This window comes from Culicoides brevitarsis, chromosome 1 (genome assembly GCF_036172545.1).
Source record: "Culicoides brevitarsis isolate CSIRO-B50_1 chromosome 1, AGI_CSIRO_Cbre_v1, whole genome shotgun sequence".
In the NCBI taxonomy this organism is placed as follows: Eukaryota; Metazoa; Arthropoda; class Insecta; order Diptera; family Ceratopogonidae; genus Culicoides; species Culicoides brevitarsis.
In genome coordinates, this window is record NC_087085.1 from 20,556,308 (window position 1) to 20,583,519 (window position 27,212).

At 29.2% G+C, this 27,212-nt stretch overlaps 5 protein-coding genes across 5 annotated transcripts in view; 3 read left to right on the top strand and 2 right to left on the bottom strand.

Annotated features, from left to right (window-relative positions):
* The window catches only part of LOC134838254 (serine-rich adhesin for platelets), a 50,906-nt gene extending 37,424 nt beyond the window's left edge, over positions 1 to 13,482 (bottom strand). Inside the window, exon 1 of the mRNA XM_063853749.1 lies at positions 12,774 to 13,482. The gene's annotated coding sequence lies outside the window, so the exon portion shown is untranslated. The remainder of the gene's footprint in view (positions 1 to 12,773) is intronic.
* Positions 13,483 to 14,025: 543 nt separating this feature from the next.
* Positions 14,026 to 16,097, top strand: LOC134827092 (uncharacterized). The gene is made up of 2 exons (XM_063839631.1): positions 14,026 to 14,852; positions 15,414 to 16,097. Exons 1-2 carry the CDS (start codon positions 14,049 to 14,051, stop codon positions 15,708 to 15,710), a joined length of 1,101 nt encoding a protein of 366 aa, XP_063695701.1. The 5' UTR covers positions 14,026 to 14,048; the 3' UTR covers positions 15,711 to 16,097.
* Positions 16,098 to 17,913: 1,816 nt separating this feature from the next.
* LOC134837427 (transient receptor potential cation channel protein painless-like) lies at positions 17,914 to 21,666 on the top strand. Its single transcript, XM_063852802.1, has 3 exons — positions 17,914 to 18,028; positions 18,919 to 20,795; positions 21,390 to 21,666. The coding sequence occupies exons 1-3, from the start codon at positions 17,987 to 17,989 to the stop codon at positions 21,664 to 21,666; spliced, it is 2,196 nt and encodes a 731-aa protein (XP_063708872.1). The 5' UTR covers positions 17,914 to 17,986.
* A 1,498-nt stretch (positions 21,667 to 23,164) lies between these two features.
* On the top strand, positions 23,165 to 23,706 carry LOC134838161 (mitochondrial import inner membrane translocase subunit Tim8). Its single transcript, XM_063853632.1, has 2 exons — positions 23,165 to 23,343; positions 23,412 to 23,706. Exons 1-2 carry the CDS (start codon positions 23,254 to 23,256, stop codon positions 23,583 to 23,585), a joined length of 264 nt encoding a protein of 87 aa, XP_063709702.1. The 5' UTR covers positions 23,165 to 23,253; the 3' UTR covers positions 23,586 to 23,706.
* Positions 23,707 to 23,723: 17 nt separating this feature from the next.
* LOC134838160 (GPI mannosyltransferase 4) lies at positions 23,724 to 26,797 on the bottom strand. Its single transcript, XM_063853631.1, has 3 exons — positions 26,458 to 26,797; positions 25,790 to 26,397; positions 23,724 to 25,090 (listed from the first exon to the last, which is right to left on the bottom strand). The coding sequence occupies exons 1-3, from the start codon at positions 26,621 to 26,623 to the stop codon at positions 23,831 to 23,833; spliced, it is 2,034 nt and encodes a 677-aa protein (XP_063709701.1). The 5' UTR covers positions 26,624 to 26,797; the 3' UTR covers positions 23,724 to 23,830.
* Positions 26,798 to 27,212: the final 415 nt, after the last annotated feature.

Sequence of the window (27,212 nt, forward strand, 5' to 3'; positions counted from 1 at the left end):
AAAAAAAAATTCAGACAGGCAACAAATTTGCTCTCAAGCAACACCACTTCAAATCCAAACAAAAGATCATTAACAAGTTATTGACAAAAAAAACTTTGGTAACAACATTTAACGATCCATTCATGAAAAAAAGCTTCAAGTTCAAGTGCATTAAATATTATGCCTCGCCACTCAAGTACGAAGAACGAAAAATGACATAACAAGATTGCCTTCTTTTAATAGAATTAAAAGATTTTTGACCTATTTTTATTCTTTACACTTTTTTTTATCGCGCAGTAACACGCCAGGCTTTTTAAATAAAAACCCATAATTTTCCTCTACTAAACCGAGAGAGTTACTTTCTATGTTATGTTTTTTTTGCGGGCATGTAATGAAAAAGTGCAAGCATATGTCGACCCATTTATGGCTTGGCAAACCATATTGTGGTCCCGAAAAAACTCCAATGACCTATTTCACTACCTTGTTCACTTTCGCATCACGTAATGGATGGATGGTGGGTTGCCTGAATAATTTTTTTTGTGTTACACATGATCACATTTTAGCCAATTTATCAACAATTTTTCAATTTTTTACTGGGTGGTCGTTTTTTGTCATCGTCACATCGCAATAGAAATCAATTAATTTTTTGAATGACATGCAGAATTCGAGAGGAAGATGAGAACGAGAACCAGAATAGTTGCTTGTCCATCAAACTCAATCAAGTTTAATCTCTTTTTAAATCTCCTAGATTCGTGTCCAACGACGATAAATATAAATTAAATAAATCATGTGGAAAAAAAATTTACTGTGCAATATCTTGAGTGTGTTTGTGTGTATTTTGTTGGAATAAGCCTTTAAAATAAAATATAAAATAGGTCGCCGCAATTTTATCATTTACTTCAATTCTGTTGTCATCGTCGTCGATTTTTATTCCATTTAAAAATGAAACTTTATCTACTAAAGTCTCGAGGCATGTCAAGACATACAAATGCATTTCAAAAAAAAAAAAAAAAGTTGCGGTTTTTAACTTTATTCAATAATTGTGTGACCTTCGTATCTGATGATGCCTGTCGCCGATTCAGATTTTTATTATTTCTATACTGACTGGAAAATTACTCAAAGAAAAAAAATCAGACAAAACAAAGAAAAAAAAATCATTTTTTGTCGCAAGAATAGTAATTATTCACTTTCATTTTATTTCTAATCTCGCACCCTTTTTTGATGAGCGAAAATCTCGCGATGCACGCAATACTTGTGTAACAGTCAAATGTCTCCTCGTTAAAAGTTATAAATTACCGGCAATTAAAATGGTCTTTATTTGTGAAATTAACGCAATTTGGCACGTTTCGACACCGTTTGTCACACGGAATTATTAGATTTTGTCAGCAAATGGGCGGTCGGTGCCTGAAATTGACATTTTTTTTCGAATGAAAGTTCGGCGGATTCGTGCGCGTTGCTTTTGTCGTTTTGTGGATTATGAGACATTTATAACATTGCCATTGTCTGACATTGTGAAAAATGTGTTTCTTGTTACCAAGAAAATTTATAAGATGTTCTCGAAAAGTGTAAAAAAAATAATTAAAAAAGATAATGTTAACAAAATTTTCCTTATTTTATTTTTAAATTAATTTTTTCACAGTTTTATTTTTTAAATAATTTTTTAATAATTTTAATTTAATTTTATTTTAATTTTAATTTAATTTTAATTTAATTTTAATTTAATTTTAATTTAATTTTAATTTAATTTTAATTTAATTTAAATTTAATTTTAATTTAATTTTAATTTAAATTTAATTTTAATTTTATGTTAACCTTATTTTAATTTTTTTCGTTTTTTATAAAATTTGAATTTTCATTAATTATTTCAATTTTTTTTTAGAATTTAATCATTTTTTTAATAAATAAAAATTTTCAGGTTGAATTTAATTTTATATTTTTTTTATTTTAATTTATTATTAATTATAATTTTAATTTTTTAATTAGGTAGGCTAAGTTTGAGAATACACCACCGTGGTCCGAAGACATATTGTGATCGTATTAATTAGGTAACATTTTTGTAATTGTTTTTTTTTTAATAAATATAAATTTTAGAATAATTCTTATTTTTTTCGTTAAAGTTAAACATTTTTTTTTTTAAATATTTTTAAAATTAAATTTCCATCAGAAAATCTCATATTTTAGGAGCTAAAACTGGAATTTTTGGGTAATGATTATAAAATTTAGTTTTTTTTTTATCAGACAGATCAGTCCAAAAATAAAAATTTTAATTGAAAAAAAATATTAATAATTTAATAAAAATATAATAAAAATTTTCTCACTTTAATTAAAATCTCAAAAATCGTTACATTAATCGTACCATAAGTTATTTTTTCAAACATTGAATTTTCAAACAATTAGTTCCTATCCGGCCACCTTTGTGATAATACCAACTTCAACATCTAAAACGAAATTTTTTCATAAAAGAATCCTTTCTCATTACATTCTTTTTCATACAAAGGAACTCTTTTTTATTTTTTTTCTACTTGTAGAATTGAGGTGTTGACCTATTTAACAACATTTTTATTTGCATTTAACACTTTTTTTTTTTAATATTTTTTCCAGAACATTTTCAAAGAGAGGAAACTCTTTTGTCACATTTTTTTTCTCGAATTGTGCGAAAACCCGTGTCTGACTGTGTTTATGTGAGAGTAAGGGAAGTCGTCGTTTCCCGTGGATGAACAACAAAATGAAGAACATCCATTAACGCAAAACTATTGTAATGTAAATATTTCAAGTATTTAGAAAAAAAAGTGAGAGAGAGGAAAAAAATATTTGTACTTCATTTATAGCCGAGTCGAAGCGAATAAAAAAGTGCCATCTCATTTTGTTCTCATAAATGCGTTCATATCCGTCGGTAAACTCATCAGCATCGAAGAAGTTTCCTGCATGCATGCCGGTGGATAATTTAACAAAGAAAAAAAATAAATTTCAACACTTTTTTTTTTCGCAACACACCGATCGAGGGAACTTTCAAGGACAAGAATGTCTCTCTCTCTCCCTTTGCTAGTTGCGTCTTTTGCGAATGTTTTGCGTGCAAACAATAAAATTCCTCTACCACAGCAATTTTTATCTCGGAGCGTGAATGTTCGGCACAGCAGAAGCAAGATACTGACAAAACAGAACAAAAAGTAGTAAAACTTGTGCAAATAATGGAATTCCACATGTGTCCTGCGTGTATTCGATTGCGACGTATCAACTCGTGTTTTATTATTTTTTTTTTTCATCGTATTGTGTGTGTTTTGAATGGAAACGGCGCGCAAGTAACAGCATAATTTATTGTTTCACATCAAAAAAAGTTGTAATTGTGTTTTATCCGCGGACTTTATTGTCTAATCGGAAATTTTTATCGCTCACGCGAGAACGAGAGACAATTTCAAGGCCACAAAATCCGAGCCCTGCCCTGCAAATGCGTTTCGTTGCAACATTTTATCGATACCGGAAGACTAATATTATGTTACAAAGCGTGTTTTTTTATTCTACTTATCACTCTGACATCTTGTTACAATACTCGCATGGCAAGTTTCTTCCATTAAATTCTGCATAAAATTTATTAATAGCAGTTTTTTTATTGTGTCTGTAAGGCAGTCACACAGAATGAATGAAAATGACGGGTTTTCTCTCGCCGCGGAGTGAAGGGAGGATGGCAATCGAGGATGACAGCTACTGGAGTTGTGTGGAAGCATAAATGAAAAATTGGATCAATGAGCGTAGTAACGTGCCAATCCACCCAAAAGAGTTATTTTTAGACGTAAATGCGGGTAGACATACTCAATTTAATGTAAAAAAAGCTTTATTGTAATTTTTATAAAATTTATTTAATTTTAAGAGATTTAATTGATAAAGACGAGACTTTTTGTGTCTGTCTGTTGAGGATTTTGAACCGAATTAAATAAAACAGAACAAAAAATTTAAAAACTAAATTTTAAAATCGTCTGAAAAAATTTAGAAATCCTTTAAATTAAAAAAAAAAATTAATTAATTGACTTTCAAACTTAATAAAATAAAAAAAATTATAATTTAAAAAAATTTAAACTTAGGCCGCTCCAAATGAAACTCAATAGTTTTGTCCAAATTTTTTGAAATAAAAATGGGGGGGGGGCAAAAAAAATAGAAAAATTTGAAATACTTTTTTTCATACAAAATGCCAAATTTAAAAAAAAAATTATAGTTAATCGATACTATTGTTGTTTTGAGTTTTTTATATTGATATTTGTGTATTAAAAATTGATTTAAGAATATTTTAATTAAAATTGAAAAAAATCAATATCGTAAAAATAACTATCAAATTTTTTTTTGAAAAAAACATTCAATAATTTTCATGAAAATTATTTTTTAAATCAAATTTTTTGTCGAAATATGATTCTGAATACAAAATTATTAAAAATTTAAAAATTTTCTTAAAAATTTCTTAAAAAATTATGAAAATACACCAAAAATCGGTAATTCTTGATGAAATTTTTAACTTTTTTTTTAATTTTTTAAATTTTTTGAAATTTTGTTCGTCTGAATTTTCGACTTTTGGGATAAAAATATGGAAAACAATTTGGAACGGCCTTAATGGAAGAAAATAAATGTTTTTAAAAAATGTTTTTAAATGATTTTTAAAATGAATTTAACAATTTCGTTAATTAATTTTAAAACTAAGTTGTGACTAGAAATGACAAAAAAAAAATTATCAAACATTAATCAGAAAATTTCAAAAAAGATGTTAAAACAAAAATTACAAGTAAATAGTTAAAAAATTGTCAAAAAACCCAAATTTTCTAATTTTTTGTTTGCATTTTGTATTATACTAGAACTATAAAATGTCAAAAAAATAAATATTTGATCAATTTTTTAAAATTATAAGCTGTAAAAAATTTTAAATTTATGTTCTAAAAACATTTTTAGAAATCAAAATGCGCTAAAATGATTAAAAATCTACTCTAGACACTATTTTACAATAATTTCTTACATTATTTATGCTCTTAATGCATTTTTTGTTACGTTATGCACTCGCTTTATTTTTTTTTTGTTTGTTTTATTTTTGTTTTTTTTTTTTTTTTTTGTAAAACCTGTTTTATTTCTCTATTCTGCATACATTTAATAAATACATTTTGTTTGTACAGTTGGGACTTGTCTGCTGCAAGAATACGATCAGACAAGGAAAAGATGCAACATGTTGTTGTTATTATTTTTTATTGTTTATTACATAAAAAAAGTTAAAAGTTTGAATTTTGCATTCAAAATTCGAATTTACTGTGAAGGTTTTCGCCGGATTTTTCTCACAAACAGCTCCGACGTCATGCATCAGAGATTACCTTATGGATTTATTATGAAAAGTAGCTCACAAGAGCAGAACATTGCTTGCTTGTACCGAGAATGGATGAATGAAAACCAAACGATCCTATTAAAAAAGTATAATCTAATCATGTTGAGGTATTTGCGAGTAAAGCACAAAACACTTCTTGGTATGTTTTGACGGTTGGTTGCTTAGGCAACTTTCGCATGCGAGTTAAGTTCTTGATCAATTCCCGTGCATGCGGCCGAGGAGGAGAACAAAAGGTGAACGAACTCGCGCATAACAACACGTACCTACACTCATTATTATTGTTATTATTTACTTTTTATACTCACTTTTTTTTATTATCGTCGTGTTCACGATACGTCGTGCTCAAGTTTGCTTTAAAAAAAGAGGTTCTACACGAAAGACGCAGCAAAAAGTTGTTCAAGCCACCTGTATGAAGCCTATTGATGGGCTCGAGTTGTACAGAAGACGTGGAAAAAGAGAAGAACGAGAACACTTTTTCGCAATTTCTTTTATGTGCTTATGGTTTAAAGAGAGTGTAACGATGTGAAGCACATTTTATGCGAGACAAGATAGTAACTCTTGAAAAAAAATAGTTTTATGGTGCGTGGTGAAGGAGTTAGAATTCTAGCTGAGCGAAATAATTGCTTCTCTTGATGATTTTCTTAACAAAATTTTACATGAAAGTCCCAAACTCCGGACCGACCGTCGTTATTTGACCGAAAATTCATTCCTTTAACCCTTTCTAAGCTCTAAATTCCTTCGTTATTATTTCAGTATCATCTTGCAGCCATGCCAAGTCGAGCAAAAGGTAAATGTCTAGATAAACTTTTCATCACAGGATTAACTTTAACATTATTTTTCCCCTTTCTTTCTTTCTGTTTTTTCTATTAATAGGTTCGGTTGTTAACTAACATCTTGATAAAATTTCGTCGACATTAGTAGCAAAGAACTGATTTCATTAAAATTGAGCTTCAAAAGCTAGATAAATACAATTCGAACTGCCGTGCTGAGGCTTTTCAATCAAAAATTTGATGGATTAATTTCACACTTTTTATTCGTTAACGCGATTAATGTGAACAATGGCACTGCGCATTGAAATGTAACGTCACCATCGACGTTATTAAATATTTATTATTAATCCACAAAAAATATCGAAAAATCGTTAGTGAATGAAGGAAAAAAAGTGTCATTACGTGATTAAATTGACGACAAAGTAGGGCATTTCCGTTGTTCCATTTTTTTTTTTGAATAATAAATTAAGGATGGAAATTTTACTTTTTTTGTTGTTCCATTTTTTTTGAATAATAAAAAAGGATGGAAATTTTACTTTTATTTGAAGTTTTTTTTTATTAATTTTTTAGAATAAAAAAAAATTAATTTTATAAATTTTAAATTTTTAGAATAAATATAAAACTTTTAAATAAACTTTTTTTTAATTTATTTTTTAATATATTATTTTATTTTATTAAAACTTATGGAATAAAAGAACAACTTAAATTATAATTGAAAATAATTTTTAAAAACCTTTTAGAAATAGCCAAAATCGAAATTAATGTCAAAATTTATAAAAAAATAAATAAATTAAATTTTAATTAATAAATAATTAATTTTTATAATAAATTTTACTAATTTTTAATTTAATTAAATTTAGTATTTATTATTTTATTTTATTTATTATGAAATTTAATTATTTTAAAATTTTTTAAATTTATTTTAAATATATTAAATTAAAAATAAAAAATGAATGAATTAATAAAATTAATAAAAAAAATTGAAATTAAATTAAAATTAAATAATTAAAAAATAAACCGCCTAAAAAATAATTTAATTTTTTTTCGTATAAAGTTAATTTTCATTAGCAGAGATAATGAAAATTATAATAATTTAATCTCTCTTTAATTCCGAGTCGACTTTTTTCCCAAACTAAATGTAACGGTTCACGGTGCAATTTAATTCATTTTTTTTTAAATAAATGATGCAAACTCGACAAGCCCAGTTAGTGGGCGACTTAAAGAAATTAATAAAAATGAATTATTTAATTTTTTTAAATTTATTTTGGACACACATGAATTACCAACTATTTTCACTTTTCAAAAATATTTTTGAAGAAAAAAAATTTATGAAGAAAAAAAAGTTAATTAATGACCTTGTTATATTATTAATTACCATCAAACATCCAACGACTCACTTTTACTTCGTGTATGTAGCTAATGTTTTCTAATGCGATAAAATATCGTTTTAAGCCATTCCACATGTTATTGCCTTTCTTTCTCTATCACTCTTTCTTTTGTTTTTGAGAGCATAAATTAGTAATCTGACCAAAAAATTTATACGATTAGACGATTTAAGTCTCATATATGGTCAAAAACGTAATAAAATATTCATAAATTAACTTTAATTTTTGCGGATTTTACTTTTTTTTTGTCTTCATTGCTGTGGCTTTGTGAAGAAAGTAACTTGAGATAAAAATCTACATGGCATTAAAAAAAGTTTAAATTCCCATAAAATTAAATCCAACAGAGACACACAGAACGAATAATCATCACTCAAATATGCAAATTTAACGAGTTGCACTAAAAATTCCAGTGGCAAATTATTCTTCGACGTACTTTCTGAATAGAATCTCAGCTTTTTGTGTTTCATTTTAGTTCAACTAATTTACTCAACAGACACATGCCCGTCATCGTTACCGCCCGACATCGACATGAACGAACATGCAACAAGTGCAGCTGGAAAAATGTGTTATGATTAGAAACTATCATAAAAAATTTTTTCGTATAATGTAAATTTAAATGCTGTGTAATTGAATGGTATTGAAGGAAAATTGTACGAACGCGACGTCACGTACAAGGGTGTGAAAATTGAGTTATGCGAAGGTCGGATAATTAATTAGATCAGTAAAAAAAGCCGTGTTATTAGCGGGAGAATGTCGAAAGTAAGTCAATAAAGAGTGGAAAATATTTTGAAAATAAACAAATCAAAAAATTTCGTAGTTGCCTGGAGACGATGATGAAATAATTAATTTTTCGTGCGTATTTTCTGAAGCAGCAGTAGAAAACTTGTTATGATTTTAATTTGTTTGTTTTTAATAAGTATTACGAGGTTGTTAGTGAGTTTTGCAATTTTCTGATAAACTTTGTTTATGAGAATGAAATTTAATTTTTTATGCGGCTTTTATTATTAATTTATAGTTAAGAGGATCAAAAAACAACAATTTTGCGAGACACCGCGAGACACGGCGCGAGACATGGTGCGAGACACGATGCGAGACACCGTAAAAATTTTGAGAATTCGAAAAATTGATGAAAACAAAAGATTTTTTCTTGACTTTTTGATTTTTTATGACGTCAATGAATTTTTGGGAGTCAAAAATGTAATTTGTGATACCAAAAAACGTTGATTTTGTTCAATTTTATCAAAAAATCTTTAAAAATTGTCAAAAATCAGTTTTTATGAGGAAATTTTGTGTTTTGATACTTCCTTTGGCTGTTTCTAATCATAATCCTTCAAAAAAGTTTTTAAAAAAGTTTTATATTTAAATTTCTTGTCTGCATTGCATTGCTTTCGAGATTTTTTTTGAACAATTTTGCTTCCACAATTTTCTTATTGCATAAAATGAATAAAGTTTTGTTTCCACTTAGTGCTTGATTGGTTGACATTTTTTCCCGAATCCTTCTCACACAAAAAGTTTTATTTTATCTGTTGCATTGCTTCGAGATTTTTTTAACACGCATTTTAAAGAAAATTTAAGAAAAACTCATTTTTCTTAATTTTTATTTTATTTAATTGTTTTTTTTTCAATAATAAAAAATATTCTTAAAATTAATTAATTTTAAAAATTTTATTAAATTAATTCTTAAAATTAATTGTTTGTTAAATTTAATTTAATTTAATTTAATTAAATTTAATAGAAAAAATTTAAATAAATAAAAAATAAATAAAAGTAAAAAAATAAAAAAAAATAAAATATTAAAATAATAAAATTTTTAATTAAAAATAAAATTAATTTTAAAAAATCTAAAATTAATTAAATTAATTAATAGAAAAAATATCTAATAAAAAAATATTTAAATGCGATCAAGATATTTTTTTGTTTCACAACAAATCTAATTTTATCTTGTCATTCCTCGTCAGAGACTGGACTTCCAAGAAAAAACCGACATTCATGACAAATTCTCTAAATTGAGGAAAAATGAATTTATAATACGTTTTTTATTATTTATTTATATCAAAAAGGAGCATTATGAGTTGGGTTTGGCAAACTTTTTCTTGACAACTTTTTATTTTATTTCAATTTATTTTTTTTCCTTTCAAGAATATGCCAGACTGAGGTGAACAAAGTTCAAGGCGGTTTACCTCGTTTGATGGCAAAGAAAGCTTTTAAAATAAGTCGAAAATTAAATTTTGTGTATTCAGAAATTTTTCTTTTGTTTCAAAAAAAAAAAAAAAAAATTAATCATCAAAATATTTTTTTTCTTTTTTTCAGAAACCGGATTTTTTGATGGAATTTCTAACTTTCAGGTAGTCAGTCCCATTGTAAATATTTAAGTATTAATTACTCACTCATTCATGTGTAAACATAGATTCAGCTTAGAAACAATTATTATTTAAAAACAAGAGATACAGAAAAAAAAAATTATCAGCACAGAAACAAAAACAACACAAAAGGCATTATTTTTGCCATTTTTAATTGCCGTATTGTGACTGTGATAACCTAAAAACCTGGCACACACACACATATGGAATGCATTTAATTGCATGTTCGGACCCACATTTGGCCTTTATTACTCACCGAGCGTGCATTTACTGCGACAATGATAATAATAAATAATGTGCATGTCTCACACTTTTAGCACAAAATATCGGAATATGATACTTTTTCACGATAACAACTAACATAGCACAACAATGTGGCAAGAGAGCGAGAGAGAAAAAAATATTTTAATTAATAATCAGAACGACTAACACAACAAAAAAAAAAATAAAAATAAACAGTAAAATATGATATTAAAAGTTTTGATGCACTCTGATTCAGACACTAACAATGCGTTGATATAGTGGCAAAAAGTGTTTGATGTTGCTTGTAAAAAATGAAAACTGATACGGTTTTTTTTTGCAGTGATAGTAATAAAAGCTGATGGTGAATAAATAAATAAAAACAGCATTTTATTGAATGAAGTTATTTGTTGTGCGTTCAAGTGTGCCTCCCTCCCGTTTATCAGTTTGAGGTGTGATTGTTCTATTGAGTAGCAATTTGCAACGAGGACAAAATTGATAAAAAATTGCAAAATGACCTAATTTAATTTTTTTTTTCCGTAGAATCTTTCGTAATTTTTTATTAATTTTTAGTTGATTTTCAGTAAAATGAAAGTTTTTAAAATTAAATTAATTTAAAACTTTTTTAATTTCAGGAAATTTATTCAATCACAGAGAAAGTTTGTGCCGTAAAAATACATGAAAAATATTCTCTGGTTCATAAAGGAAGACGGTAACTGAGAAATGAAGAAATCAATCAAGTAGAGTGCCTAAGGATGAAAAATGAGCTGATGAGTAGCAGTTTTATGTGGTTTTTTGATCGTTTTTTGTTACATTTTTTTTGAGAAATTAAATTAAAAATTGATTTGTGGGTCATTTTTTGCTTCGTTTAAATATAAATCGTTATAAATTAAAAAAAATAATAATTAAAAAAATATTTTTTTTTAATTCTTCAAAAAATTTTGTTCTAAAAATAGAAATAATAAAGAAATATTTTTAATACTTATTTTAGTTAATTTTTTATTTTATATTTTAATTAATAAATTTTTAAATTGAATAAAAATCGTCAAAAATTTTAAAAAAATATTCAAATAAAAATGAATGAATTTTAAAATTTTAAATTAAAATTAATTAAATTAAAATTAATTAAAATTTAATTTAAGTTAATTAATTATTAAAATTTATTTAAATAATTAATTAAATTAATATTTATTTTTATTTTTTAATTAATCTTGAAGCTAAAATAAATCTTGATTTAAGAAATTCATTCGAGAAGCAAAAAATTCTGTAAAGCAATTCAACAAGCTGCACTTCACACTTCCTCAATATGTCAATTACGACAAAGATTACGACGCAATTTCTCATTAACATCCAATAAACAACCTTAAGTCACTTGCATTTTTTACACTCGCATCACAATTTTATCACGAGCAAAAATTACCGTTGATCAGATAAATGGTGAGACGTGTCTGGTGTTCACTGCAAATTGATTCTATTCATTCATTAGTCATCGCTGTAGCAACAACAGGTCACTTTGCAAAACAAAAAAAAAAAAGAATCATCGCGCAATTCTATGAAATGAATAAAATTGTTTACTTGGTGCTAATCAAAATTTTGATTAAAATGTACGGACAAAAAGTATCAGCAAGTGATATCGCTTGAAAGTCATTCATTGAGTTGTGGAAGAATGTAGAAGTAGACAGAAACGAGTCAAAACAAACTATTGAGAGCTTAGAATTTGAACCTTGGAGTGTTATCACATATTTGTATGTATTTTATTTACGACTCATGATGGAATTACATGGAATTCGAGTGATGGAGGAACGTAAGAGGAAGTCGTGAGTTATCGCAGAAGGATCTTGTAAGAAGGTTTTTGTGTTTACAAGGAAAGGATTTCCTGTTTTAAATTCTAGCTGTATAAAAAATCAATTGAATGTCTTCAAGTCGACTTATAAAAAAAATATAAAATATTTTTGATTTATTTTAATTTAAATATTTTTTAAAATTTTTATTTATTTTCTTATAACTTTTTGATTTATTTTATTTTAAAATTTTAAATTTTTTTTAATTTTTTTGTTTTATTTTTAAAATATTTATTTTAATAATAAATTTAATTTTTTTAAATAATTTTTCAATATTTTAATAATTTATATATTTTTTTTTTAAAAAAAAATAAATTTTCAACAAATTATTTTCCATAAATTTCAATTTTTACCTTATTTTAACTCAATTTTTGAAGAAATTCTAGAATTTTTTTATAAATTTTTAAAATAAAAAAAATCTTAAAAATTATTTTTTGACTCCAAAAAAACTCTTAAAAATTAGTTGAAAACTAAAATTCAATTTTTGGTTGGAAATTCAATATTTTTAGATAAAAAATTATCAATAAATTAATGAAATTGATAAAAAATTATTAAATTAAAAAATCATAATTAAAACAAATTTAATAAAATCCATAAAAAAAATAATTTAAGCTTTTTAAATTTTATTTTCTTAAAAACAATCTCAAGAAAAATAAATTTAATTGAAAATCTATCACTCTGTCAATCGAAACACAATTCAATCGACACTTTACTACAATATTTTACATTCAAATCCACTTCCTATGCAATTGAAATCTCTTTTTCTACTTTACAGTTGAAACATATATCCACGTTAAGATGATTAACTCGATAAAGCTCGCATTTAAAAACGATGCAAATCTACTCACCTTTATTTATGTAGGTATTTATTTTACGTAATAATAGTTTAATCCGTTTTAGTTTTTGTTGTTGTTGTTGTTGTGTTGATTTGAAGAGAAAGAGAAAAATGAAAAGCAAAGCACTGTTACTTCATTCACTGCTCGAAACAATTGAATTAAGCACAATTAAAGATCGATCGCAGATCCCGTTGAATTCGATCACGATTGATTTTTGTCTTCTTCTCAACTTATTTTTTTTTTCAATTATTTATCTCTTGAAGAAATTCTCTCGTTCGTGTGGGATCTCAAGTAAAAATTTTTTTGTTGTATTTGAAATTTTATACTTTTCTTTATTACACAGAAACTCTCTATTCTACTTGCAGTATGAGAACGTATTCGTCGGAATTCTTCTTCTTTTTATTCTATTTATTTTGATTCTTGAAAATTATTTTTGTCGTCTCTCGAGGAGGAATTCTATCTGCTAACTGCTTACTATGCACAAGTAATATTTTCACAGATTTTTTTTTTCTTCTTCTTCAATTTAATTTTGAATATCACTTCACTTCTTCAATATTTTTTTGCTTTTATCATATCAGCAATAAGAAGAACAAATAACAGCAGAGAAATATACACAGAGACCTATGACAACATTGAATAAAGTAATCTTTTTTGTATATTTTTGTTCTGTTTCTTTTTTGTTTTATTTCTTCTTGATTCTGTGAGTGTAGAAAAAAAACGAGACAAGAGACCGCACGTGTACCGTCCCCTTTGAAGTACAAACAGGGAATGAATGAAAAATATTTTTGTTTTGAATGAACAGATTGCGTTTGGAGTTTGGTCCGTTTTCCGCTTTGAATTCATTGCGTGAGAGAATTTACTTGAAATTGTGTTGCAAAAATTTATTTTTTTTTTTTTTATAATTTTTTTATTAGAATTTTTTTTAAATTTAATTATTTTCTTTTTTAAATAATTTTTAAAGATTTTTTTTTATTTAAAAAATTCTAATTATTTATTTTTTTAAATTTTTTAGGAAATTGAAACTTTGTTGCAACGAAATTTGAACAAAATTACCGTTAATTTTTTCTTGAAAATTGAAATAACGGTAAATAATTAAAAATTCAAGTAATCTTATCATTAATTCAACTTTTTGTATAAATTCAGTAGGTTTTAGTATGAAGTTGTTTATAAATACATTCACTGATGAAGCGAAAAATAAAGATAACCAAACATTGATAAGGAACACAAACTCATTTTTCGAGTAAAAGTTCAGTTTTGTCTCTTATTTCAATTAATTCACACGTAAAAATGTCTTCTTCTTTAGTTTGTCTCAAAGATTTTGAAGCTGCCGCTTTCCAGCGAATTCCTAAAAATGCCTTGGATTATTACAAAAGTGGTGCCGGAGATGAATTTTCTTTGCGTTTGAACAAAACTTCGTGGGATTCCATCAGAATTCGTCCTCGCGTCTTACGGGACGTTTCAAAAAGGGATCTTTCAACCCATATTCTTGGCTTGGATCTTTCTTTCCCATTGGGGATCGCGCCAACAGCCATGCAACGAATGGCCCATCCTGACGGTGAAGTTGCCAATGCTCGAGCTGCCGGAAAAAGTGACATTTTGTTTACTTTGAGTACAATTGCGACGAGTTCGATTGAGGAATTGGGAGAACAAGCGAAAAACACGAAAAAATGGTTTCAATTGTACATTCACAATGATCGGGAATTGACCACGAATTTGGTAAAAAGAGCAGAAAAGGCGGGATTTAAAGCGCTCGTGTTGACAGTTGATGCTCCGATTTTTGGATTGAGACGTGCGGATATGCGGAATAAATTTACGCTGCCGAAACCGTTGAAGCTGGCGAATTTTGAGGGGGATTTGGCAAGTAGCGTCAAATCAAAAGGTGGTTCTGGAATTAATGAATATGTGACGAAACAATTTAATCCAACGCTGACGTGGAAGGATGTTGCATGGCTGAAATCGGTGACGAAGCTTCCTGTGGTGTTGAAGGGAATTTTGACGAAAGAAGATGCAATTTTGGCAGCAGATGCGGGAGTTGCTGGAATAATTGTTTCTAATCACGGGGCACGACAAATTGATTCAACGACATCTACGGTAAGGAAATTAAAAATTAAAAAAAAATATATTTTTACGTCATTAGGATTTTTATACGGGAGAGTTAGTAGATTTTCATAATTTTTATTAAAAAAAATTTATTCAAAATTTTCCATTTTTTTCTATTGATTTTTTTTCAACAAAAAAAAACAAAAAAGCATTTTGAGGCTCAAAAATTATGAGAACTGCCAAAATAACTTAATTAATTTGTGAAAATTTAAGATGCTTTTATTTTTATTTTTTAACATTTTTTGTTTAAAATCATCTAAAAAAAAATATTTTTGATAAAATTATTGAAATTTAAAAAATTATGAAAAAAAAAATTAAATTAAATTTTATTAGAAAATTATTTTTTTTTTAAATATTTATGAAAGTTTTATTTATAAGAAAGGCAAAAAAATAAATTTATTTAGGTAGATTAAATTTAAATTTAATGAAATTTTAATTTTTTTAATTAATTTTTTTTTAAATTTTAAGGTTTAAAAAAATATGAAACTTTTTTTTTCTTAATTTTGAATTTATTTTTTAAATTTAATTTTAATTATTTTTATTTTTTTTTAGATCGAAGCCTTACCAGAAATCGCCTCTGCAGTCGGTGATCGCGTCGTTGTAATGTTAGACGGTGGCGTTTCCCAAGGCACCGATATTTTCAAAGCACTCGCTCTTGGCGCCAAACTCGTTTTCATCGGTCGTCCTGCAATCTGGGGCCTTTCTGTCGCCGGTCAACGTGGCGTCGAGCAAGTCATCGAAATCCTGCGAAAAGAACTCGATGTGACAATGACCTTGATGGGATGCGCTAAGATCAGCGACATTACGCGCGACATGGTGGCACACGAAAGTACTTACTGCAAATTGTGAATTAGTGTATTTATGGTGTTATCATTATAAATTTTTATTGTGTGTTTGTAAACAACGATGCAATAAACGACGGTACACGAGCAAAAATACGTCACTTTTCTGACAAAACTCAATTGGCGCTAATCAAATATTTTTTTTTGGTTTCGTTTGTATGACGAGAATGAGACACCTGCATTTTATTTTTGACTCGATCGATAGAAATTTGCTCTCGTGCTCGCGTAAATGGCTCGAAATATTTGAGAATCAATGCAAATTGAATCATCATCGATTGGCTGCGATACGAGACAATAGTGCGAAATCAATTGAAAAAGGGAATGAATCATTGTTAAGGGCCGTCAAATGCCTTTAAAGAATTTTCTTAAGGGAATTCAATTAATTTCTTGAAAATTTAAATTTATTTTTAATTAAAAATTAAAAAAAAATTAAATTTTTGATAAAAAATTTTTTAAAAATTATATTTTTATCGAAATTTCGAACTCAAAAATTTATTTTTGACGTAACCGATAAATTTTCACTCATCAAAAGACTCAAAATCTTGAGAATGAATCAATTTCTTATCAATAAATCTGAAGAACTTTTATGATAAATCCACTTTGAGTACCCTTAATCGCCAATTATTCACTCATAAACCCATAACGACCAAGCCACACTATTGTTTTGTATGCGAAAAAGACACTTATTTTAGAAATTAATTTCAGTGCCAAGTTCATTGTCAACGAAAGTGCATCAAAATCTCTCGTGCAACAAAAATCGCGCACGTCGATTAATCACAAAAATTTTATTGTTTTGAATTTTTTCACAACTGAAAACTCGATAAAATTATGAAATTCCTGACGATAACAATTTTTGCTACGTTTTTTATTCTTCACGGTTGTGCTGCTTATCCGCTGGAACATGTTGCCGTGCAAAATCGTGCCAAATTCAACGAAATCATGGAGTCAATGGAAAAATTGCGCCAAAGTGACGAGGAAATTTGGATGGATTTTATGCGATTTCGGCGATACACGAAATACGACATCGATACCCTGGTGTACAAAATTAATGAACTCGTGCAGGAAGTCAATCGGTTGAAGGGATTGCCGAATCATTAAAAATTGAATTTTTTGCACTGCAAAAAAAAAATAATAAAATAAATAAATAAAGAGAAATTTGATGAAAAAATAAATTTTTGGCGAAAAAAAAATGTTAATTTGGTTGTTTGAAAGTCTTTGTCAGAAATTTTGTGGGTGTAGCAATAAAATCTTTAAACCTGTTGCTTGTTTATTTTCTATGAATGAATTTCACATTAACATCTTGTTTGATAATGAAAAGAAATCCAATAATCACCAATTTTAAACGTTCTCGTCAGTCGGGTTTGATTTTTTGCGCATTTTAAAGAAATTTATAAAAAAAATGTATTTTATGCGGAATGACATCCGTTGTGTGTAAAAAAAATATAAAATAATTAAATCAAAAATAATTCAAAAAAATTAATAATAAAATCTTAAAAAAAATTAAAAAAATATTTTTGAAAAATAAATAAAAAAATTACTTTTTTTTCAAATTTAAACTTTTTTACATTTTAGGTTATTATTAAATAAACATTTAAAAAATTATTTAATAATTTAATAAATCTTCTTGATACGTTTTTATTCTTTAATTTATTAAATTAAATTAATTTTTTTTTTTATATTTTATTTTTATTTTTTATATATTCTAATAAATATTTTATCTAGATAATTTTAATACAATTTAAAAAAATAATTTTCTGAAGGTTTTTTCAAAAACTTAAAATGCTTAAAATAGAAATTTTTAATAATTTAAAAATGATGTAAAAAAATTTAATTAAAAAAAATTAATAATTATTTTTAAAAAATATAAAAAAAATTATTTTAAAAAAAATTAATATTATTTTTAAAAAATCCAAAAATATTTAAATGCGCTCAAATTATTTATTTATCATTAACTTTTAATTCTTATTCTTGTGATTTGCTGTAAATAAATTAATGTTCATAAAAATATTAGCGGAGTTTCTATTGATCCGGCAAACACACAAAAAAATTGTAAATATCACAAAAAACACGCAACTGATGATTATTCTTGCTTGCCTAACAATAGAGGAGACAACACACACGACAAGACACAAGGTACACTTTTTAAGAGATTCTAGCTCCAACGACTTCAGTATGAATCTTGTTTTTGTTGAGTTCACGTCGCGTTCGCTAAAAACTCAAACAATAATTTTTACGCAATTAATTAAGAGACTTTGGATTCAAAATTCATTTAGTTAGTGAGGAATGTTTCCTCGTAGTCCCGATGTTTCGCTGGAAATGTCTCAGGTGAGTTTTTTTTTTGAATTAAGGAATTCCCTGAAAATCAGGAAAAAATTAAGTCTGGAGATCTTTATGGTTCACGTGATATTTTAAGACTGTGACTCAGGAATATAAAAAAGATAAAAAATTTTAACAATAAGATTTTTTTGACGAAAATTGCCGGACCAGTTAAACTCGTTTGGTACCTTTCGTTTTTTTATTATCACTGAGGCATTCCTCAGACTGCGTGGTTTCGTGTTTTATTCGAGAAAAATGTGCAAGAAAGACGATCAAGTGCGAATTTATCATTCGAAAAGGTTTCGTTTGAGAGGTCAAACGTGCAATACAAGAAAGAAATCCCCGAAAAACCTGTGCAATTCTCGTTAGTTTTGTTTTGATCGTCTTCGGGCGTGGATCGTGGCTCGAATAAAAGTTGATGAACGATAAAAAAGTGATAAATAATTTTTTTTGTGTAGTATAATGTTTCATGATCCAAGTGAATTTGTTTTAACCCTTAAAGATCCTTCTTTCATTGATGAGGTGATTCAACTTATCTAGAAAAAATAAAAAAATTATAATTATTAAACATTTGATGAATGATAAAAAATATAAAAAAAAAAATTAATTAAATAAAAAAAATTTTGTAAATATTGAAATAATTACAAAATAATAAAAAAAGAGTTTTATAAAATCTTAATGAAGAAAAAACTTTTAAAATAATTATAAATTAAAATTTATTAAATAAAAAAAATAAATAAATAAATTTAAAAAAAAAATAAATTTACTGATAAAAAATAAATTAAAAAATTTAAAAAAAATGAAAAATGATCAGTTGAAAATTTTAAAAATATAAAAATATATTTATCGTTAAAAATTTTTTAAAATAAATTTTTTACAAATTTTAATTTTTTTTCCAGACAAATTCCGACTTACCATTCCAACTGAATGCCGAACACCTTCACACGCGAATCCAAAACTTGCGAAATGTCCCACGAGAAAAGCTCCCGGAACAAATCGAATGGATTTCCTTCGAGACCATCACTTTAACCACCAATCAAATTGACATGTCAGACAAATTCGGAAAGTGCGCGTTGCATTATTTGCTCGAGTTCTTCTTGGATTTCAAGTACGAGGATCACCGCGAAGGAGATTTAGTTGAACTGATAATGATCAAAAGTCGCATCGATTACAGTCGGTACCAAGATGGCATTGTTCTGGAATTGCTGAAAAAATACAACGTCATAAAATTTTACCAATGGCAACTTTTAAACAACAAGGAAAACGCATTTTTGCAAGAAACGTTGGAAGGACCGCAAAAAGATTTAATTTTACGAAATCGAGATAATTTGGATGATTTGCTGCAAATGGTGTTCGTTGTCGGCGCATTAAGGACCCTTAAAGTACTTGTGGACTTGATAAAAAATTTCTACGGAGCGCGTTACCCGATTTTACCGACAGCCGTTGAATGGAGTGTCCTCGTGAAAGATAATTGCAAAAGCAAATTTTATCGTTGTTTCGATTATCTCCTAAGTCGTGCGGATATCGACATCAATGAGCCCGACAAAAATGGGGAAACGGCATTTTTTATCGCTTGTCGCCTGAATGACAGTTACATGGTGAACGAATTACTGAAACGAAAGCCCTTTATCGCTGCGAAAAATCCTCAAGGCAGCTACGCGATCGTAGATTTGCAGTTGGAAACACTTTCGAACATCTTTGACGCCTGCATAATTTCGAAGCCAGACCATTTGATACAAGATGAAAGAGCTTTCAAGATCATCAAGACATTTTCTTTGAAAGTTCTGAACTTGGATAATCTCATTTTCATGGATTTACGGAATTTTTACCCGGTGAAAAATGAAGAGGATCGAAATTTTAACGTTTTGGAGCTCATTCAGTGCATTGGAAGCACGAAAGATTTGCGACTGATGCTAAACCATCCGGTCATCGGTACAATAATCGACCTAAAATGGCGAAAATTGCGATATTACGTCCTTTTGAGGATCCTGGGAGCTCTAATTCCGATAATTTTGGCATTTTTTCTGCGTGACTTCCGGATGAGTGCAGCGGAATTGACGTTTTTCATGGTTTGTCTGGGATTTTTGATACTTTTTGAATTTATTTCGACCATTTTGACGATTTTAACGGATCATGGCAGTTTCTACTTGGGCACGATGAACATTTGTATGTATTTTACGCTCTTTATGTTCTTCGCAACGAGCACTTGTCAAGCCGTTTGTCCATCTGTGGTGGGAATTGTGTGGATTTTTACCGGAATTTGCGTCAATGGGATCATTTCCGTTTTTAATAAGAATGTCGCGCATTACACGATCATGTTGATGTACGTCGCTTACAATATCATGAAGTTTCTGGTTTTCAACTCATTTTTATTACTTGGACTAATTATGAGTTATGCTTCAATTTTTTATGATCCTTCGATGGCTACAGAGGAAGAATATGCGGAAAGTGATGGAAATGAGACTGCAGATTCGTTCGGTGAAGTTCAAGAGCAGCAGCAAGTGGAAAATAATTATTCGTTTAACGTTAAATTGACACTTTTTAAGACTCTTGTCATGCTGGTGGGTGAAATTTGGGATAATGTTGATGGTACTCGGAGTTTCCGTGTTTATCTCGTTTATGCGTTTTTGATTTTTATGTTGCCAATTGTTGCTCTGAACTTGTTGAATGGACTTGCGGTGGGAAATGTCAAAGATATCTCGTCACAAGCGCAATATTGGCATAGAAAAGTGCAAGCGATGGTGTTGTACGAGGTGGAAACGATGCTGCGAAAAATGTAAGTAATATTTTTTCGATAGAAAAACAAACAAAAAATATTAAAATTCGATAAAATTTGTTATCCGAAAAATATTTACTTCAAAAATAAATATTTTTTAATTTTTTATTAGTAAAGAAAAATTAAAAAATACTCATTGAAAAAAATTATAAAAATAAATAATTTTAATCATTCACTGAAATAAAATTTCCACATAGGCCCAAAATAAAAAATTAAATTCAAGATTATCATAAATGGAATTTTTTATGATTTTTTTTCCAAAAATTTTTTCATTTTGAACGCGTTCAAGTTAAATAAAATCATTGTTGGAATTCATTAAAAAACAGTTTTTCCTTTTTTTCGAAACAGAATATTGAAAACTAAAAATCAAAAATATTTTTTTTTTTAAAAAAGGAACAAATAAAAATCTGGAAAACATAAAAAGTCTCAAAAAAATAAAATTTTAAAAAACTGTAAAAATGGGCAATTGCCATGCAAAAAATGAAATTTTTCTCAAAATTCTCTAAAAAAGTGTAAAAGTTGCAAATTTCAATATTTTTACAAACTTTTAAAATTTGAATGAAATTTAAAAATTTTTATTTTATTTTTTTACAGTGAAAGTTTTGCTCGCATCCCCTGGCCCGACGTCAATTTCACCGCTCGTCTCATCCGGGAACGTCATTTTGTCGCTATCAACACTACAAACGGCCTCGTATATTCCATAGAAACCCTAACACGCCACAAAAAAGTCGGCAAACTGAACAAAGATATCATCCAACCGTCCATCAAGGTCATCAAACGACGCGAAAGATCACAAAAACAGAAAGAAATCAGTGCCATACGGAAAGGAAGCACTTCATTTTGTCCACATTGTTTCGAACAATTAGCTTAAATTATGAAATAAATTAATTTTTTATCAAAATTCTTCAAAAAATTAATTAATTTAACTAATTTCTTATAGATTTGATGGATTTTGAGAGCCATCCGGAAAAAAATTGTATACGAGGTAACACAGTAGTCATTTTTGGCTAAAGCCAAATATAGTTGACACTCGACTTTTTCTCCATTTAAATTAAATTGTGTAATTAAAAGTCAAAATGGAACAAGTTCCAGAAGAACGCGAATCAGTCGCTTACACTCCGGAGCAAGAGATGGCATGGACTTGGCAATTTATGGATGTAATGCTCACTTGGGAATTCAATGGCGTTCATTTATGGGCTCCCGATCATCTTAATCAACGATACATCGACGGCTGCAGATGGCGCGAATCTATCGGGATATTTGGCTTCACGGGTGCCCCCGCATACCAAGGTCAGCGAGTTAGGGAATTACATTATATTCGGAGACACTATGAAGAATTTGGTTATGAATCATCTGGGTTTTCATCGAGGCGAGACACGACAGCTCTTTAACGTTGCTGCCACAGACAATGTATTTTACCATGGAATCTCCAGGCAGTACATTCACCGACTTAAGACTGATGCAAGAAACGTCCATTTTTTTCGCAAAAAATCCAGATCCCCGCGCAAATTCCAATGACTACGATAGAATGAATGCAAGCATAATTGAACGTTTATCACGTTATGATGAAGGAGGACCATACGTGGTAAAAGTATCCTTTGATTGTTGCACGTCGATTCCCTCTAACTTTCATTTTGCCTTGGAGACGGCTATTAATTCATGGATCTGGGCTTTGGTGCAAAAAAAAATATGAAGGTCCTCCAGGTATCCAAGGAATTAATCACGCACCGCCTCTCACTACAATTGTGAACAGAGTCCGGGTTAACGATGCAACGATGCAATGGTGCTGAAATGATTTAAATCTTATCTGTCTGACCGCGAAGCTCACGTGACCTTTAATGGCGCCATCTCCAATACATTAATACCAACCACAGGCACTCCTCAAGGGTCTATTCTAGGTCCTCTTCTCTTCATTATATATACGAACGACCTGTCCTTAAGTGTTGATGGTAAAATGTCGATTTTCGCTGACGACGTGAAAATTTCTAGAGTAATTAACGATGTTAATGACGCTGTTTTTACAACAATCTTTTGGAGGCTATAACATCTTTGATGGCACTCTTGAAGTGTTCAAGAAGCAATGGATCGACACTATTTTGACACACGGATACGGAAGCTTCGTGACATACATTTGAAATTACTTTTTACCTACTATGTCTGTCTTGTTCTCTATCCATTTTGATATTATTGTTAACACATTTAATTGGGCTCTGCCTTTTTGTGTTACTATTTGCTGGCTTTGCCAGCCATAAAACAAAAATAAAAAAATACATCAGATCACTATTGTAGGAAGCCGAAATTCGTCAACGGTTTTTTGTATTAAAAAATATTTGAATTTAGCTCTCTTTCCTACAACAAAATTAACGCATGTCAAAATCGTGCTGTCACAAAAAAGTTTAGAAAACGTGAGACGCCTTGATTCCTCCGATTTTTTTGTAAATTCTCTCACAAAACAACGATGTCAGATCTTGGTTTGGACTCCAAAGTCGATCCTGAGTTGCAGGAATTCATTCATGCGCAACAACAAAAGGCTCAGATGACGGCACGAGTAAGAAATCCAAAATTTAAATGTGTCCCTGTGGATTACTTAATCAATAAAATTATTTTTTTCGGCAGATTCTTGAGTTTTCCGAGACCTGCTGGGACAAATGTGTCGATAAACCAGGCAAAAAGCTCGAAAGCCGACAAGAAACGTGTTTGGACAACTGCGTGAACCGATTTATTGACACGAGCTTGTTTATCGCAAATCGCTACGCACAGAAGATACAGAAACAATCCGGGGGATACTAGATTTTTGCATTTTTTTCATTATTTTTTTTTAGTTAAGTGGTCGTTGTTTAAATGAATCCGCATCAGTAACGGACATAAATGGAGGAATAAATTGTTATTTCTTGTGAAATAGGACAAAAAATGCATTTTTAAAGGGTTTCATCACCTTTGCATCATCCAAAAATCGTTTCCGTTCAAAAAGCTTAAATTTATTCTTCAAAAATTATTTAAAATTTTAAGTTACATGACTAGAATGTGCCGTAAAGCTACAAGTTTTTCCGTTTTGACGTCGATTTCACCTCTATTTTGTACAAAATCAAGCCAAATTGATGCACAATCGACGAAAATTGCTTCAGAGCTCCGTCGATGGTGTACAGGTCCAAAGGTTTTTCCGTCACTTCTGCACCAATGTCATGCGGATGCGGACTATAAAAGTCCGGGAGGGCTTCTGTCGACAAGTGCGGGTAAAAAATCTTTATTTTTTGTTGTGTCAGCGGTGCGCTCCCGTTATAAAAGACATAATTCCACTCCTCAAGCTTGCTCGTGGGAATGGCAAAGTAAATTTTGTACTTGTGACTCTTGTTGGTCGTGACTTTTTTCATCTCGTTCACGTCCACGAGCAATTTTATCTTGTTAAAAACCTCGCGCAAGTCCATACTTCCATGCTCGTGCAAGAAAAATTGCTGACTTTTCCGGTATTTGTGTCCCGTATCCGGATTTACGTGCAATCGGGTCGTTGAAGGAAGGTATAAAAGGTAATTCGGGATGTCATAAATGTGACTCGTGATGAGATGGAGATGGGTATCTTTGGCTTTTGTCACCATTGCCATGCTAAAGTGATCGGCTAGTGGATAAACGCCTCCTTGATGCAAAAATCCGAAGAAAATTGTCAAACACAAATTCAAAATGTACCAAATTTTGAGCAGATATTTCGAACTGACGTCCGCTGCGAGCACATATTTGTAGAAATAATCGTACAACCAGTACCGGACTTTGAACGGATTCTCATTCGTGAAGCCATAACGCAGCTTTGGCGCATGCAGCATCACGACCGGTAATGTAATCGGGATGAGAAATCTCGCTTCTTGGTGATTTATGAAGGACAAGGCAAGGACGGGTGTCACGATGGAACAAATCATGAGGCCGACGAAACTTTGGGCGCGTGGCAGGAATTGATATTCTTGATTTCCGAAGCGGTAAATCATGTAGCAAAAACTCACAACTGTCGTGATTCCGAGGACGTTGTACAGCAAGGGAAGATTTACGAGGACATGAACCCATTTTGGGTGTTCGCCGTGCTCAGCAGTCTTTGCGGGATTCAAATTGTACCGCAAGAAGTTCAAAGGGGTCACTACGAAATTATTTATGCCGACATCCCTGTGCTCGAGTTCCGATATTGTCAAGTATTTGAAGTAAAAGGAGTCGGTGATGATGCAATAGAGCAGCGCAGGTAACGATGCAAGGATGAGAAATAAGATGCGGAAGTTGAAATCGACAAAGGTAACGGTTTTTGTTCCCATTCCACGCTGAAAAAAATAATTTTTTTTTATTAAAATTTAAACAAAAATAATTTAAAATTCAGGTCGGTTAAATTTTTTTTCGAAATTTTTGTCCCAAACATTTTTTTTTTCAAATTTTTGCAAAGGGCAAAATAAGTTTTGAAATACTTTTTCACAAAATATCTTTTTAAATATTTTTTTGTTTTCAAATTATTTATTTTTATTCCATTAAATATTTTTTTGTTTTCAAATTTTTTATTTTAGTTCCATAAAATGACATCAGAACATTTTAAATAAAATATTTCGAAAAATAAAAAAAGATCAAATCTTTTTTTTGTCAATTTTTAAAAAGTATTTTGAAAAAAAATGTTAATAATCTAAAAATATTGAAAAATTCTTGTAAAAATATCAAAATATTTTTTCAACACTAAAAAAATAAATTTATTAAAAAAAAATATATGAAAAAATTGAAAAAATCCATGAAAAAGGGAAACCTTTTTTGCAATAATAAAAGATTTCAACCAATTTTTAAAATCATTAAATGTTTTGAAGGTCAAAATTTTCAAAACTATTATCATTAATTTTTCCTTGGATTTTCGGAAAAAATTTTTTTTGAAATTTATAAGTTTTTTACTTTTTTTGACTCTCATTGGATTTTTAACTTTTTAAATGGGGCAAAAATTTCGAAATAAATTTTGAACGACCTCAAAATTAAAAAAATCTCACCTGCAACCACTGAAAAACGATTGGAAAGCCAAAAACCAGAAATGTCGGTCGATTAAAAACTCCCAAAACGCAAATTGTCGCGATAAAAAAGCATTTGTTGAACGAATGTGCCGGCAATCGACTTCGCATCTTGAAAAATTTCACTCTTTCCACGACACTTTTGGCCGTTTCGTATTTCTTATCCAAAAATTCCTTCTGATAAATCACCGTTTTCGAGTGAATTATGCATTCGCTCACCATCCACAGCAACAATGAACAAAGTGCCATTTCGATGGTGTTGGAAAAAGTCCGTGTCCCGTAAACTAACATCACGTACGAACTTCCGAGGGCCAGCAAACTCGTGTGATACTCCAAACCATACGTGAGGCAGATCCGATAGAGACAGTAGTCATTAACGAAGGAAATTGCACACATAATCATCCGCGGAAACACTAAAAGCCAATAACTGCATTTCATGTCGAGACTAAAGTAGTAGTAGAGATATCGCGAGAGCAAATTATAAATGTTCAACGGGACTCGCAAGTAAATGAAGGGAATGGCAGCCGATCGGATGGGAAATGTGCGATTATATTCCCACGTACGGATGGCATCAATTTGGAATTCGTCAGCTAAAAATTAAAATTTTAATGAATTTTATGTAAAATGACAGATAAAAATCGATTACCAACCTGCCATGACTTCAATTGTTTGGAAAAACTCGTCGGGATGAATGTAGCCGAATTGTGGAATGAAAACGAGCACTATGCGGAGCAAAGCGAAGAAGAAGTAGTGCACCAGATCGTTGCCCTGGTAGATGAGCGACTTGATGTGCGATTTTTTCATGCGATTTGGCATCTTGTTCCTTTTGTTTTTCACAGGATTTCGCAAGAATTTCCGATAAATTGTGAGGAATGTAACAAATAATGAAGAATTTTAATAGATTTTGTTACATTTTACAGGTTTTCCGGGTTCGAGTGGTTTTTCTTTAAGGAAAACACGAGAATTTCTGCATTTTTCCTCGAAAATAAAAATCACTATTTACTATTTAGATTTGACTTTTGAACACCAGATGTAGCTGTTGAACTATTACTTCCGGAAAGTGAATATCTGAAACAGCGCCTCCAATACGGAAATGCAAATAATTATCACTTTTATTCGTCTTATGCATTTCCTTTTTTGAGAACTTTTTAGGTCCTGAAGGTTTAAAAAGAGGGCCGAAATTTTCAGAGGAAATTTTTAATTATTTTTTATTAATTTAATAAAATTTTAAATAATTAATTTTCTCAAAATAATAAAAGTTTGGGAAAATTTGATATGAAAAAATTGGAAATCCTAATTTTACCAAATTTAAATTTAAAGTCGACAAATTTAAATTTATTTTTAATTTTATTTTGGTTTTATAGCTCCAAATAATTCAATTTTGATTTTGATTAATTAAATTAAA